Source organism: Microtus ochrogaster, unplaced genomic scaffold (assembly GCF_000317375.1).
Source record: "Microtus ochrogaster isolate Prairie Vole_2 unplaced genomic scaffold, MicOch1.0 UNK38, whole genome shotgun sequence".
In the NCBI taxonomy this organism is placed as follows: Eukaryota; Metazoa; Chordata; class Mammalia; order Rodentia; family Cricetidae; genus Microtus; species Microtus ochrogaster.
In genome coordinates this window covers 2805542-2821184 of record NW_004949136.1, presented here as the reverse complement: position 1 = coordinate 2821184, position 15643 = coordinate 2805542, and the positions used below count along the sequence as shown (strand labels likewise).

At 45.6% G+C, this 15643-nt stretch overlaps 1 protein-coding gene across 1 annotated transcript in view; it reads right to left on the bottom strand.

Annotated features, from left to right (window-relative positions):
* Window positions 1-15643, bottom strand: part of Cfap74 (cilia and flagella associated protein 74) — a 56441-nt gene that overhangs the window by 9380 nt on the left and 31418 nt on the right. Inside the window, 6 exon segments of the mRNA XM_026790010.1 lie at window positions 849-1233; window positions 7133-7266; window positions 7611-7784; window positions 8506-8593; window positions 10498-10626; window positions 12820-12941. Coding sequence (XP_026645811.1) covers window positions 849-1233; window positions 7133-7266; window positions 7611-7784; window positions 8506-8593; window positions 10498-10626; window positions 12820-12941 — 1032 coding nt within the window.

Here is a 15643-nt window from a genome sequence, read left to right as displayed (position 1 = left end):
TGTTTTATCCAAGACAGAGTCTCTCTGTGTAGCCCTCTCTGTAGACCAGGCTAGCCTCACACTCACGGAAATCCACCTACCTTTATCTCTCAAAAAGCCACCAAGCTTGACTGCATTTCTCTTAAGGTCACTTTCTTAAAAAAAATTTTAATCTAGATATTCCCTTCCAGGAAGGTTCTCCCTGATCGCTACCCTAGGAAGCTGGGGGTGAACTTCAGGCCATGTATGTTGGGGGTCTGTTAACTGGGGGTGCTGAGAGCAGGGTCCTAAATGGGTCAGGACCTCAGCAGACTAGAGAAGAAAGGAACCTAGCAACAAAGGAGCCCTTCTCCGTCCGCAGCAAGTCCCCATGGGACAGGTCTCAAGAAAGATTCCACGGTGACTTGCTGACCACATCTCCTTGACGCTCAGGAGGTGGAGTGGGTGTGTAGGGTGTGAAATGACAGGTAGGAGGGAGAAGAAGAAAAGACAGAGGAGGAAAGGAGTGAATGGGAGAGTGAGAAGGGAGAAGATGGAGCAAAGGTAGAGGAAGAAGAAGGAAAATAGAGCTAGACACTTCCATAATTCAGTGGGAGATGGGAACCGATAGCGAGGTAACTCAGAATTTCTAATTCAGAAGTTTTACAGGACATGTTTTCAATAACTGTATCCATTGAATCTTGCTGGTGACCACACAGACACTGGTGGAAGTGGGCCGCACAGCTGTTCTGCTTGAGGCAGGTGTTGCGTGGCCTTCTTTAGCTCCGTCTGCTGCGAGCCAACACTTGGCTCTTCTGCTAGTCTGCACACCTTCCTTCCAGCCCTAGGCAGGCACGTGCTGGGCAGCTGCCTCACGGACAGGTGGGTCACCGTGTCTCCAGCTCACACCCTTGGCCGTGCTGTGCGCCAGTACCTGTGGTTAAAGTGTGCCAAACCGGGCACCTGCCTCCTAGCCTGTCAGTGGGGCCCATGCTCACCTTTCCTGGCAACACAGTCCCCACAGATGGGGAGATGGTGATGGGTGAATTAGGAGGCAGCAAGAACTCAAAGGATGTGGGTCCCACTGGGGTGGCTTCCTCAGACCCAATTCGAGGCAAGGAGTGGGTCAGTTTGTTCATGCTCAGGTGAGAATTGATGACGTACAGTCTAGACACAGTGCTGCCACACAGGGCCGTGGCTGCAAACTTGATCTGGTAGTGGGACAGCTCCAGGGGTGGGTGGACACCCACTGCTTGGCAAGACACCTTGAAGCACCTGAAAGCAACCAGTGTGGGTGGCGCTCATTTTGTGCCGTGGCAACCATGGGTGGAGGAGACACATAACTCCTCACATGCCAACTGTGATGGACAGGCCTGTTGAGCTGGTGATACCCCAGGTGCCCAAGACTTAGTCCTACGGTCATCACGGATGTTTACAACTTAATTAACCAATGTGGGGAAAATGTATAAGAAAAGTATATAAACAAAATAAAAACCTGTAAATTTCTTTAAAAATAAGGGTTGCAGGGCTAAGAGATGGCTCAGAGCAGAGGTTCTCAATCTTCCTAATGCTGCAACCCTTTAATACAGTTCCTCATGTTGTGGTGACCCCAACCATGAAATTATTTTTTTGCTACTTCATAATTGTAGCTTTCCTACGGTTATGAGTCATAATGTAAATATTTGATATGTGACCCCCCCCAAAGGAGTCTTGACCCACAAACTGAGAACCACTAGCACAGAGTCTAAGAGCACTGGCTGTTCTTGCTGATGATCCAGGTCCAGTTCTCAGTACCCACATGGGGGCTTCAACCACCTGAAACTCCAGTTCAAGGGGAGCAAAGTCCTCTTCCGATCTCTGGAGGCCCTGTGTGCATACAGTACACATCCAGACAAGCAAGCAACCCACATGCATCTAAATAAATTTTTGTTTTGTTTTTGTTTTTTGAGACAGGGTTTCTCTGTGTAACAGCCCTGGTTATCCTGGAACTTGCTGTGTAGACCTGAACCCAGAGAGCCGCTTGCTTCTGCCTCTGCTTCCCAAGTGCTGGGATTAAAGGCATGCACCACCACTGCTTGGCTAAAAATAAAAATTTTAAGAAAAGAAAAATGTAGTCAAAGGAGTTGATTTCTGACTTTTCAATTTTTTTTAATTTTTAGTGTGTGTGCATTGGTGCACGTGTATGTCTGTGTGAGGGTGTCAGATCTTGGAGTTACAGACAGTTGTGAGCTGCCACATGGGTGCTAGGAATTAAACTCAGGTCCTCTAGGAGAACAGCGAGTACTCTTAACCACTGAGCCATCTCTCCAGCCCCCGATTTCTGGCTTTTTACATTGAATATTTCTTGACAGTAATATTTGTCCTTTCTTTACCTCCGGAGTGCTGGAATAACAGGTGTATTTCATCTTGTCTTATTTAAGGGGTGATGATATTGAACTTAGGGTTTTGTGCATGCCAGGCAAACTCTCTACCAATTGAGCTATAATTCTAGCCCCATGTAGTTGGTTATTTTTGGTTATCTTAACCACTGGAAGTTTTACATTCTATATTTTCTTTGAACTCCTATGTTCACTAGACTTTTCCTCATCAACTTTTCTTTTTTTCAAGACAGGGTTTCTCTGTTGCTTTGGAGCCTGTCCTGGAACTAGCTCTTGTAGGCCAGGCTGGCCTTGAACTCCCAGAGATCCGCCTGCCTCTGCCTCCCGAGTGCTGGGATTAAAGGCCACCACCGCCCAGCTCCTCATCAGCTATCATTTGTTTTCTGTACTGAGGGTTAAATCTAAGTCCTCATGCTGGTGAAGAAGGAACTCAGCTGTTCAGTTTCACCCTGCGCTCATACATGCATTATTTTAAAGGTTTGTTTGCTGTGGAATGATCCTTTTGTTGCTGTAAAGACTTGTCACCAAAAGCAATATACAGATTCAATGAAATGCCCAGCAAAATCCCAGCAAATTCTTCATAGACCTTGAAAGAACAATACTCAACTTCATATGGAAAAGCAAAAAAACCCAGGATAGCCAAAACAATCCTGTACAATAAAAGAACTTCTGGAGGCATCACAATCCCTGACTTCAAACTCTACTACAGAGCTACAGTACTGAAAACAGCCTGGTACTGGCATAAGAACAGATAAGAGGACCAATGGAACCAAATACAAGACCCAGATATCAATCCACACATCTTTGAACACCTGTTTTTTTGACAAAGAAGCAAAAAATATCAAATGGAAAAAAGAAAGCATATTTAACAAGTGGTGCTCGCATAACTAAATATCAACATGTAGAAGAATGAAAATAGACCCATATCTATCACTCAAGTTCACATGGATCAAAGACCTCAACGTAAAGCCAACCACACTGAACCTTATAGAAGAGAAAGTGGGAAGTACACTTGAACTCTTTGGCACAGGAGACCACTTCCTAAATAGAACCCCAGCAGCACAGACACTGAGAAAAAACAATTAATAAATGGGACCTTCTGAAACTGAAAAGCTTCTGTAAAGCAAAGAACACAGTCAACAAGACAAAACGACAGCCTATAGAATGGGAAAAGGTCTTCACTAATCCCACATCAGACAGAGGTCTTGTTTCCAAAATATACAAAGAACTCAAGAAATTGGACACCAAAAGAACACATAATCCAATAAAAAAAATGAAGTACAGACCTAAACAGAGAACTCTCAACAGAGGAATCTAAAATGGCTGAAAGACACTTAAGGAAAGTTCAACATCCTCAGTCATCAGAGAAATGCAAATCAAAATAACTCTGAGATTCCATCTTACACCTGTAAGAATGGCTAAGATCAAAAACACTGATGACAACTTATGCTGGAGAGGATGTGGGGAAAAGGGAACACTCCTGCATTGCTGGTGGGAATGCAAGCTGGTACAGCCCCTTTGGATGCCAGAGCGGTGATTTCTCAGAAAATTAGGAAACAACCTTCCTCAAGACCCAGTAATACCACTTTTGGGTACATATCCAAAGGAAGCTCAATCGTGCCACAAGGACCTTTGCTCAACTATGTTCATAGCAGCTTTGTTTGTCATAGCCAGAACCTGGAAACAACCTTAATGCTTCTTGACCGAAGAATGGATAAGGAAAATGTGGTACATTTACACAAAGGAGTACTACACAGCAGAAAAAAAATAACGACATCTTAAATTTTGCAGGAAAATGGACGGAGCTAGAAAACATTATTTTGAGTGACATAACCCAGACACAGAAAGACAACTATCACATGTACTTGCTCGCAGGTGTTTTTTAAACCTAAAGCAAAGAAAGCCAGACTACAAACCATAATCCCAGAGAACCTAGACAACAATGCGGACACCAAGAGAGACTCACATAGATCTAATCTACATGGGAAGTAGAAAAAGACAAGATCTCCTGAGTAAATTAGGAGCATGGGGACTTTGGGGGAAGGGTTGAAGAGGGGAAGAGGAGAGTCAATGAGGGGAGCAGAGAAAAATGTAGAGCTCAATAAATATCAATAAAATAAAAGATTTGTCACTAGAGTTGGTTTAATAAAAAGCTGACTGGCCAGTAGCCAGGCAGGAAGTATAGGTTGGACAACCAAACTAAGGATGCTGGGATGAAAAAGGGCAGAGTCAGTGGAGTCGCCAGGAGACGCAGAGGGAGCAAGACATGCTGCAGGACAGGTAAAGCCATGAGCCACATGGCAGCACATACATTAATAGAAATGGGTTAATTTAAGTGGTAAGAGCTAGTTTAGTAATAAGCCTGAGTTATTGGTTGGGCATTTATAATTAATATTAAGCCTCAATGTGTTTATTTAGGAACTGGTGGGTAGGAAAGAAACATCTGCCTACATTTATTCATTCATTTATTTGCTTGTTTGTTTATTGAGACAGGGTTTCCCTATGTAGGCCTGGCTATCCAGGAACTCACCATGTAGATCAGGTTGTCCCTGAGCCCACAGATCTGCCTGCCAAGTACACCACCACTGCCTGGCTTTAAAGGTTTTAAGTTTGCTAGCTAGCTAGCTAGCCTGGTCTACTTGGTGAAGTTCCAAGTGAGCAAGAGACCTTGTCACAAAGAGAGAGTGGAAGGTGCCTGAGAAACAATACCCAAAGATCTCTGACTTCCACAGGCACACACACACGTGCATGCCCACAAAAACCTACCCACACGTATACAAAATATGTTCAGATGTTCAAATATTCAGATATGTAAGTTAACATCTTTTGAGGTAGAGAGATCATTATTAATATTTAATTGAATAAATAAATGTATAAAGTATGATAATTACTAAGTATAAAATAAAAAAATTACTGGAACCTTTTCTTTTTTTATATAGTCTAGGTTGGCCTATAGCTAGGTATATAGCTCAGGATGGCTTCAAACTTGCTTCCTGAATGCTGGCATTACAGGCTTGTGCTACTGAGTTAAAAATTCTAAATATTTTTTTTTTCAGTTTGTGTGTGTATAATACGTGTATATATGTGTGTATATGATATATGTGTATGCACTGTATAAGTGTGCGCTTGCATGAGCTACAGTGCAAGGGTAAAGGTCAGAGGACAACTTTGAAGTTGGTTCTTACCTTCTATCTTGTTTAGGGATAAGGTCTTTCTTTTTTATTTAAAAACTTCTTCATATTTATTTAGCATGTTTGTGTATGTGTGGTATGCATGTGTGTGGCGGTCTGAGAACAAACTGTGAATGCCAGTTCTCTCCTTCTGCCAGGCTGCCAGGCTTGGTGACAAGTGCCTTCACCCACTGGTCCGTTTTACCAGCCCAAAGCTCTCTCTTTCTGTGGCTCTTGCTCACTGCTATGTGGCAGGTTAGCTTGCCCTTGAGTTTTCCAAGGATTTTACTGTCTCTCCCTTCCAGTTTGACACATTACTGTGCTTTGTGTGGGTTCTAGGGGTTCACACTCAGGCCCTCACACTTCCATGGCAAGCACTTTACCCCCTGAGCCATCCCCACAGCTCTCAAACCTTTTTTGTTTTGTTTTTGAAACAGGGTCTCACCTCGTAGCCTTGGCTGGCCAGGAATTCACTATTATAGACCAGGGTGGCTGCGAACTCACAGAGATCTGCCTGCTGAGGGCTGGGATTAAAGGCACACTCCATTGTACCTGGCTCAAATCTTTATATTAAAAATTTGTGTGTGTGTGTGTGCCGGGCGGTGGTGGCGCACGCCTTTAATCCCAGCACTCGGGAGGCAGAGGCAGGCGGATCTCTGGGAGTTCGAGTCCAACCTGGTCTACAAAGGGAGTTCCAGGACAGGCTCCAAAGCTACAGAGAAACCTTGTCTCGAAAAACCAAAAAAAAAAAAAAAAAATTTGTGTGTGTGTGTGTGTACTTGTGTGTACTTGTGTGCATGCACGCATACTAAATTGTATAAATTTATGTGTACTGTGTGTGTGCAGGAGACCAAGGAGGCCAGAGAAAGCACGATTGCCTGGAACTGGAGGTTCAGGTGGTTGTGAGCCACCACTCGGGTGCTGGGAACTGAACTGATGTCCTCTGCAAGAACAGTAAGTGCCTTTAACTGCTGAGTCATCTTTCTAACTCCCTTTAAATCTTAAAAGGAGGTTTTTGTTTGTTTTTGGGTTTCTGAGACAGATTTTATGCAGCCCAAGCTGGTCGCAACCACTAAGTGGCCAAAGGTAATTCCACTCTTGCCCTCCGGCCTCTAGCGCCCACCTGCTGGTATTACAGGCACGTCTACCTCACCTGTTCATGTGGTGCCAGGGATCAAATTCAGGGCTTCAAGCATATGAGGCAAGCACTCTACCAACTGAGCTGTGCCCAAGATACCAACTTGCGAAGGCAAACACATTGGAATAACCCTAGGCCTCCCAAGAGAAACCCAGGGAAGCAGGGAAGGCCAAGTGTCAAGCCTTGACGGTGACCAATGTATGAATACTTGATGTGCTTTATGTACGATACTTTTCACAATGTCCTGACTGCACAGAGATGCTCGTGTTCACAATACTCATGTTCGTCAGCTCAGTTTTTTTTATCTCCTCACATACAAGGGTAAACTAGTCCAAAGTAAAAAGTCATGAGGACCTAAAACCCATCTGTCCCTGGGTCCTGGGCTCCTACTGGCCACCAGTGCTGTCTCCCCAGCCCTGAGGTCAGCCTGATGGGCTCTGTCCTGATGGACAGTATGGTCACATGTCTCTGCTGTCTAGTAGACTTACCGGTTTATTTCAGATTTGCAAATCAGCTCAAATCTGTATTCCTTGGCCTTAATGGGCTGGAAGATCACATCAAGTTGCAAAGTTTCCAGCGGCAAAATTGTCCCGAACCCATCATTGGGCTGGATGTCCACATACTGGGAAGTGGAAACAGAGTCAAAGTGAAAACCATGCTCTGTAGAGCAGCTGGTAGGAACCTGGGTACCCTGTATGGGGAGTTTGGGAGCCCACATACGAGAGTCTGAGAGATACGTGTGCGTGTGGGGATGGATAGGGACAGCCTAGGAAGGGCTGATGGCAGTGAGGCCTGGGGCCTCCTGGTTAAGGAACGTCTTAGAAGGCAGGCAGGCGAGAGCCAGGGAGGGGCATCGAGGAGGAGGAGAGGGTCAACTGGATGAGCATAGGGCAGCAGAGTTGCAATGCCTGGGCCTGGAGAGCCGCTCTCCTGCCCTGTCTCCCCAGGGATGACCACAGCAGCTACCTTTGGAAGTCCGACGAACCCAAACTCCTGGGGCAGCAGTGAGAGGTTGCTGAGGTTGATTTCTGTCCTGATAGCCTCATAGATGGTGCAGTAGCCGAAGTTTATCTCCAAGGGGCTGATTTCCAAGTCTGAGGTGGTGACGACGGCTTGGACAGTGAACCCCACCGGTTTGTTCTAAGGTGCAAAAGGCAAAGAACATTCCCAGCCACGGGAAGATTTATGCAAATTACAAGGGTGGTTCTGCTGCCTGGTGGACAAGAGTACACTGTTTCCACAACATGAGTTTCTCAGTGAAGATTAGAGAAGGAGCGCAGGCAGCAGCCTAAAGGATCGGCCAGGTGTGGCAATGTGGCATGTGACATATTGTGTGTGATGCATTGTTTGTAAGCACATACATATGTGAACCCATGTTGATGAGGGCAGAACATGTATATCTATGTGTGTATGTGGTGTGTTCACCTGTGTCTCCATGTTCAACTGTGTAGGCATATTTCTTTTTTAATAATTTATTTATTTGTATTTTATGTACATTGGTGTTTCACCTACATGTACATCTGTGTGAGAGTGTTGGGTTCCCTGGAACAGGAGTTACAGTTGTGAGCTTCCATGGGGATTCCTCTGGAGGAGCAGCCAGTGTTCTTAACCGCCGAGCCGTCTCTCCAGCCCCTCAGGCGTATTTCTTGTGTGTATATGTGGGTGAGGTGTTTGAGCTCTTTCACACTGTGCAGGGGTGAGGTGACCAGGAGGCAAAGCCGCCTGTCAGGCCACTGGACATCACCAGCTGGGAAGTGAAGGTGGGATCTGAAGTTGGTTATATCTCTTTAGGTATTGTCACTGGGGAGGCCACCCGTCTCCTAGGAGAGCTTAACATTCCCAGAAAGTGTCTCGTACAGACCTGGTCAGCCACCCAGATGGTCATTGGAGCTTCCAGAACACGACTGTTCTCGTCAAAATACTTCCCTGCATCCTCAGGGAGGGAGTGTCTGTAAGAGGCAGGACTCACTTGAACATATTTTTCTTCTTTATATTTTGTAAAAAAAAAAAAAAAACTTTTAAAATTGAAGGGCAAGTATGAATAAGATCACGGTATAATGACATATGAAACATGAACATGACACAAGGAAATCCATTACTTTGTGTACTAACTTTAAAAAGTAAACGTCCTGCAATTAAATGGCCCACTGAATCAACTACGCAGAGTTCACAAGGGTTCACAGAGACTGAAACTAGCAAGCATGGGATTCACGGGGGGGTCCTCTGTGGATATGTTATGGCTGATAGCTTGGTGTTTCTGTGGGACTCCTAACAGTGGAAGTGGGTGTATCTCTGACTCTTTTGCCTGCTCCTGGGACCCTCTTCCTCCCACTAGGTTGTCTTGTCCAGCCTCCATATGAGGGCTTTTGCCTTGCTTTATTGTGTCTTGTTTTGAATTGTCTGGCTGTTGTTTTTTAGAGGCAGAGTAGGGAGTGGATCTGGGGGAGAGGAGAAGTGGAGGGAGCTAGTAGCAGGGGGGGGGAGTGTGGTTAGAATGTACTGTATGAGAGAAAAGTATATTTGGAATAAAAAATTAAAAAGAATGTTAATGAGCTTGGCTTAGCCAAATGTGGTGTTGTGTGCCTTTAATCACAGCACTTTAGTGGCAGAGACAGGTGGTTCTCTGTGACCTTGATACCAGCTTGGTCCCTACAGTGAGACCCTATCTCAAAAAACTAAAAACCAAAACTAAGAACCATGGTTTAATTATGTAATATTCTCTCTCTCTCTCTCTCTCTCTCTCTCTCTCTGTATGTGTGTGTGTGTAAAGATATACACACATTTATCTCATAAATGTATGCAACCAGCCGGGCGGTGGTGGCGCACGCCTTTAATCCCAGCACTTGGGAGGCAGAGGCAGGTGGATCTCTGTGAGTTCGAGACCAGCCTGGTCTACAAGAGCTAGTTCCAGGACAGGCTCCAAAACCACAGAGAAACCCTGTCTCGAAAAACCAAAAAAAATAAAAAAAATAAAAATAAATGTATGCAACCACAATTTTACACTAAAATTTACAATGTATTTGTTTGAGGAATACAAACGCCACTGTTCATTCCTGAGGGTCAGGGGATTGTGCTCTCCTACCTTGTGGAAGTGCCTTTACCTGCTGAGCCATCATTTTAGCACAAAATAGTAAGTTTTAAAGACAAAAATCAATAAAATGATAAGCAGTCTATCACTTGAAGGAATCCTAAAAATCCTTTTTTAAAAATCGATCTAAAAGCAGGTGGCTCATGAGCTTTCTGTGCCTCGGTGGTGGAGCAGAAAAAAGTCTGCTTTTGTTTGCTTGACTGGTATACGCCTGGAATAGGCCAGAAGATCGTAAAATAGGCCAGGCCAGGATGCATTGTTATCACTCTGTCTCAAAAAAACCTTATTTTTTTGGTTATAAAAAGAATTACTATCATTATAGAAATTTTTTTTTTTAAGTACAAAGAAAAGAGTTCCCCTTTGTCATGATGGGGACTCAGCAGGAAAGCTCAGGAAGTAGGATCCTGAGTGCCGAGGCCTAGGGGCAGGTCCACAGCCACTCACTCTCTGGCCAGCTTCTCTGACACAAACCCCTTTAGAGCTTTGGGATAAAGGTAAACAAACCAGCTTCAAGTGCAAGCTACAACCTGACACAGAACCTCAGTGAGCGACCAGAAGACATGAGGATCTCATAAGGGCAGGGTGCTCACTGCGTCTGAGCATGGAGGGTCGGGGTGCTCACTGCGTCTGAGCACGGAGGGTTGGGGTGCCTTTATCCTGGAGGGGGGCACGTCCTGGACGTGTGTGTCCAGCAGAGTGATCAGCTCAAGGCAGTCATGGTTCACACCCCCTCCCATCATGCTCCAGGCCTTTCCCAGTTCTCACCGAGGCAGGAACTTGAGCTGTACCGAATAGGAGGATTGGGCCTGGATATAGCCTATTTCTGGCAGAAGCTCTATGTGGCCTCTCAGCTCCTTGCAGACTTCAAACTTTAGGCGCAGGGCTGCTTTTGATCTGCAAGAGGTCACAGGTATCTTTGACCCATTAAGGTAACCCTGGTAACAGAGCCCGCGTGCACATGCAGAGTGCGCTAGTCCAGGCCAAGCCAGCGCCTTGATGACTAGAAAGCAGCCTCAGCACTGTTTCTTAAGGAATGTTTTGTTATGAAATTAAATTGATTACTTTTTTTTTTTATAAAAATTATTTTGGGTCTGGAAAGATGCCTCGGTGGTTAGGAGCCCTGTTACTTTGGCAGAGGAGTCGTCATTCACGTGGCATTTCATCACCACCCATAACTCTAGTTCCTGGGGATCTGATGCCCTCTTCTGACCTCTGTGGGAACCAAGCTGCATGTGGTGCACAGACATATAACCAGCAAAGAAGTCACACATAAAATTCAGAACCAGATGGAGGGAGAACAGGCATGACTGTATCCAGCCATCAGGGCCCTCCTGCGTCTGCCTCTCTCCAAAAGTTTTCCTTTCCCTTGCCTGAAATGAGGTTATCTGTCAAAGGCAGCAGCCAAACCCCCATCGAAGGCATCTCTGGAGGACAGCCCTGCCTTGCTCCCCATGGGAGTCGCCTTTTGTTCCCATAGGAAGAATTATTTCTTAACCAAAGGAAGGAACAGTAGCCTGGAGAGGGAGGGCCAGGGAACTCTTCCCCGGTTTGCCCGGGGATCACTGGCAATAGAGCCTTCTAGTGTCTTCTAGAATGATCCTTGTCTATTCTGTGGCTGTCTACGCTCTGCAGCTCGTGGTCAGCCCATAGATCTCTGATCAAATACGGCCCTGAGAGCTGAGTCTGCAGTGATCCAGAGATGGAACTATAAAGTCATGCCATCAACACTGGAGGAAGCAGCCCGGTCTTCAGGGAGAGCCCATACGTCACAGATACCGCTGGGAGTATCCATAAGGGAGGACCAAGTGGACACAGAGGGAAAAGCCTCTCCCTTTCTCTTGTTTTTGGATGCTCACCAGAGTTGTGGTGGCTTCTGACCTCCTCTAAGGCCCCACCGTGTGCGTCCACCACTACAGTGACCAGCGCCCTGAGTTCCTTCTGCTAGGGACCTAGGACAGTGGAAAGCAGGCAGCCACTTGGGCTTCTCAGGGATGTCCCAGTCAGTTCCACTGTTTGTACACAGTGACCAACACTGGTTCTTGGGCACACACAACAAACGGTCTTCATAAGTCAATACCTTTCTACACGCATGTAGGCAAAACCATTACTAAACACATTTATACTGACAGCTGGGTGCTTTGGGTAAGAATGATAAGATTCCTTGACTTCTTTTGATTCCTTCACTACATGACCGGGAGGCACTTAATACCTACGCAAACTCTGTTCAACCTGTTCTCCCAAACAAGCACAGCCAACCCTTCTTCCAAGCCCCCCACTCCTTCAGTAAACAGGTTTCCCCAACTCTGGCAGTTCACTGCCATCTGATTCCCAGGGAGGGGAGCACCTTCATGAAGCCAGACAGAGTCTAGCGGAGACCGTGTCACGGGAGCACTGTTCTTCCAGTCATGTGTGAAGGGGTAGGGACAGGGGTTTGAAACGGTCAGGACCTGCCCTTTGGCCTGGGGACTAGTGGTTCAAAGCTGGTGAAGTCATGAAACCTGGGATGCTCCTATCTCAGGTTTTACTTCAAGGAAAATACTTTTAATCTATAGTTTGATATCTTTGTAAAACAATACAAATAAACACACTTCTTTTGTTGGACTTTGTCTATTCTCCAAGTTGCTGCTATGTTTGATATTCTTGAAGGCACTGAGACCCTTGCCTAGTACCCCAGGCATACAGCAAGTGTGTCTCTGCTATGGCTACTGAAATACTTTCCACAAATTCAGGTCTACTACAATGTAAAGTAAATTCTCTGAGCATCTTGGGGGACATAAGGCCAAAGTGGGACTAACTAGACTGCAGGTCAAGATGTAGGTAGGGCTGGTTCCATGTTTTGCCTTTTTGGGTGTCGGGCGTTCCATACCCGTGGTCCCTTCCTCTGTCTTCAGCTCGGTCTCTGTCCTTGACACTCCTGGGTTCCTCTCAATGCCTCCACAACACTGGGATCTCCTGGATATTCAGGATCGCTTTCTTTAAGGTCCAGAGCCTAATCAACTGCCCAGTCCTCTGCCACCCAAGGAGACTGGCCGTTCAGAGCCAGTGTGCACTGCTCCAGTCACAACACTCCTGCACCAGAGGGCTTACCTCGTGTGGACAACGATGGAGTCCTGGTAGAGTCGGTCGTACATACAGATCTTCATGTCCACAGTGGCCCTCGGCACCCAGACTGGCACATCGACGGCAATACCCGTGGCCCTGAAATATAACTGACATGGAACACGTAAGCTCAGCACATGTTAAGTTTGTGGTGTTGGAGACACCAGCGAGTGCTAACACAGTACTTAGCACAGGGTTTCGTGGTTTGCTGTTTTTTTTTTAACTTTCTGTATTACAATATGAGGCTAATAATCAATCATGACATGTGTTGAAGAATCTTATGATGCTTTTCATGTAATTATCCTATTCTGTAGGATACAGAGAATGATCTACAATAGTCATGCTTCTGGTTTTGAATGGGTTTATTAAGTATATTGTAAGCTAAAGTAAAAAGCAGATTGATCCATAGATAGATTGGCACTAAAATATCTGGGAGGTAAATCACTGATCTTCCCAAAGTAAAAGACTCAGCTACCCTGTGGAACAGAAATGTCTGTGGTGGGAAATGACTATCAGAGTCTCATCCAGGAGAAGAGACTCTGTCTGGGGCCATCTTTGCTCATCAGTGACCTCAAACGGTGGTGTCGGTTCCCATTGCTTCCCTGTTGGTTTCTGCTGGACAGTCAAGTGTCTGCTATGATGCTCTGCTATCTTTCTGTTGCTTGCTCTTTTAGTCTTTCTTTCTTTTTTTGGGGGGGGGGGCAGGGTTTCTCTGTGCAACAATTCTGGTTTTCCTGGAGCTTGCTTTGTAGTCCAGGCTGGCCTTGAGCTCGCAGAGATCCGCCTGCCCCTGCCTACCAAATGCTGGGATCAAAGGCATGCGCCACCACCATACCCAGCTGTTTTATTCTTTTAGGTCTGCTTGCTACATATTTAACAAGCTCACTCATTCAGAACTGAAATTACAACGATCTCCTGTGGAATTCCTTTTCTTTCTTTCTTTTTCTGAGACAGGGTTTCTCTGTTTAGTCCTATGATGGAAGGGATAATTCCAAATGCAACGCTTCTTTGGCTTTGTGGATAAACAACAAAGCCTGGCTCCTGAGGAGAATGAAGCACTGTGGGATTTGCCTGTAACCAACCATCCCCAAAGAAAAGGCTCAGAGATCTCCAGGTCAAGGTCAGCTTGGACTCCATGTATGGGAGACCCTTTCCTCAAAACACAAAACCAACAATCCCCCCTACAAACAAACAAACGAAAAGCCAAAGAAGGAGTGAGAACAAAATAGCTACAAAAAGGAGGGATGACGGAATTTGATTTGGTAAAAGGCACAACTCAAACTGGAGAAGCATGCAGTCCCTCATGGACCCACCAGCAAAGCCGCTCTACAGCGCCTAGCATCCAGAAATGCAAAACATAAACCAGAAAGGTTATACTGTTAGCATCTCTTCTGGCTTAGGGGCAGGTTCACTCAAAGCAGCTAGCTTTGGCCAGCTGGACTGTCCACATCATCCTTTCAACTGTCCTGCTGTTCCACTTCAGAGGAGCAAGGTTCTTTTTGTTTGCTTGCTTGTTTTACTAATTTTTATTTTATGTGCATTGGTGTCTTACATGTGTGCCTGTGTGAGGGTGTGGATACCTTTGAACTGGAGTTATAGACATCTGTGAGGTACCATGTGGGTGCTGGAGTTACAGACATCTGTGAGGTACCATGTGGGTGCTGGAGTTACAGACATCTGTGAGGCACCGTGTGGGTGCTGGGAACTGAACCCAGGTCCTCTGGAAAGCGAGTCAGAGCTCTTAGTCACTGAGCTATTTCTCCAGCCCCCTTGTTTGTTTTAATCATTGACTTTTTTTTTTTTTCCTTTTTTGGTTTTTCTCTGGGTGTGGAGAGATGGCTCAGAGGTTAAGTGCACTGCCAGACCTGCTCCCCAGGCTAGATTATGTCATCCAGCTTTTATGCCTGGGAGAGGAGCTTGGTCCTGCCTCAACTTGATGTACCATGGAGGCCTGTCTCTTTCTGAATGGAGTCAGAGGAGGCCTGGATGGAGAAAAGGTAGATGAAAGGGGGAGGGAACGGGAGGAGAAGAGGGAGGGAAAACTCTGGTTGGTATGTCAATCAAATAAAAAAATGTTAATAAAAAAAAGCACTGCCTGTTCTTCCAGAGGTCCTGAGTTGAATTCCCAGCACCCACATGGTGGTTTATACCATCTATAATGAGATCTGATGCCCTTTTTTGGTGTGTAAGCACACATACAGACAGAATACTGTATACATAATAAATTAATATTTTTAAAAAAGACAGGGCTTCTTGGCTGTCCTGGAACTCACTCTATAGATCAGGCAGCCCCCAAACTCAGAGATCCACCAGCCTCTGTCTTCATGTGCCACCACGGCCAGTTTAATTGTTGATTTTTATTTTATGTGCACGATTGTCTGCCTGCATGCATATATGCATATATGTTTGTATACCACGTGCAGCATTACCTATGGAGGCCAGAAGAGGGTGTCAGATCCCCTGGAACTGCAGTTACAAATAGTTGTGAACCACCACGTGGGTGCTGGGAATCAAGCCTGGGTCCTCTGCAAGAACAGCCAGTGTTTTTAACTACCAGGCCACATATGTCTTCAGCTTCTGAGATGCTTCTTCACCTATCCTGGGAATTCACACTCAGTGATCATATTCTCTGGTCATAAATGAATAAAACTGCAAATTTTTAAACTAAGAAAGATATTTCTAATAATTAAGAGTGGGGGTTAGGGGAGCTGGGGGAACAGTTTAACAAGAAAAAGTACTTGATGTGTAAGCATCAGGACCAGAATTTGGGTTCCAGTGGGCCAACCTGGTCTAAAGAGTAGGTTCCAGGACA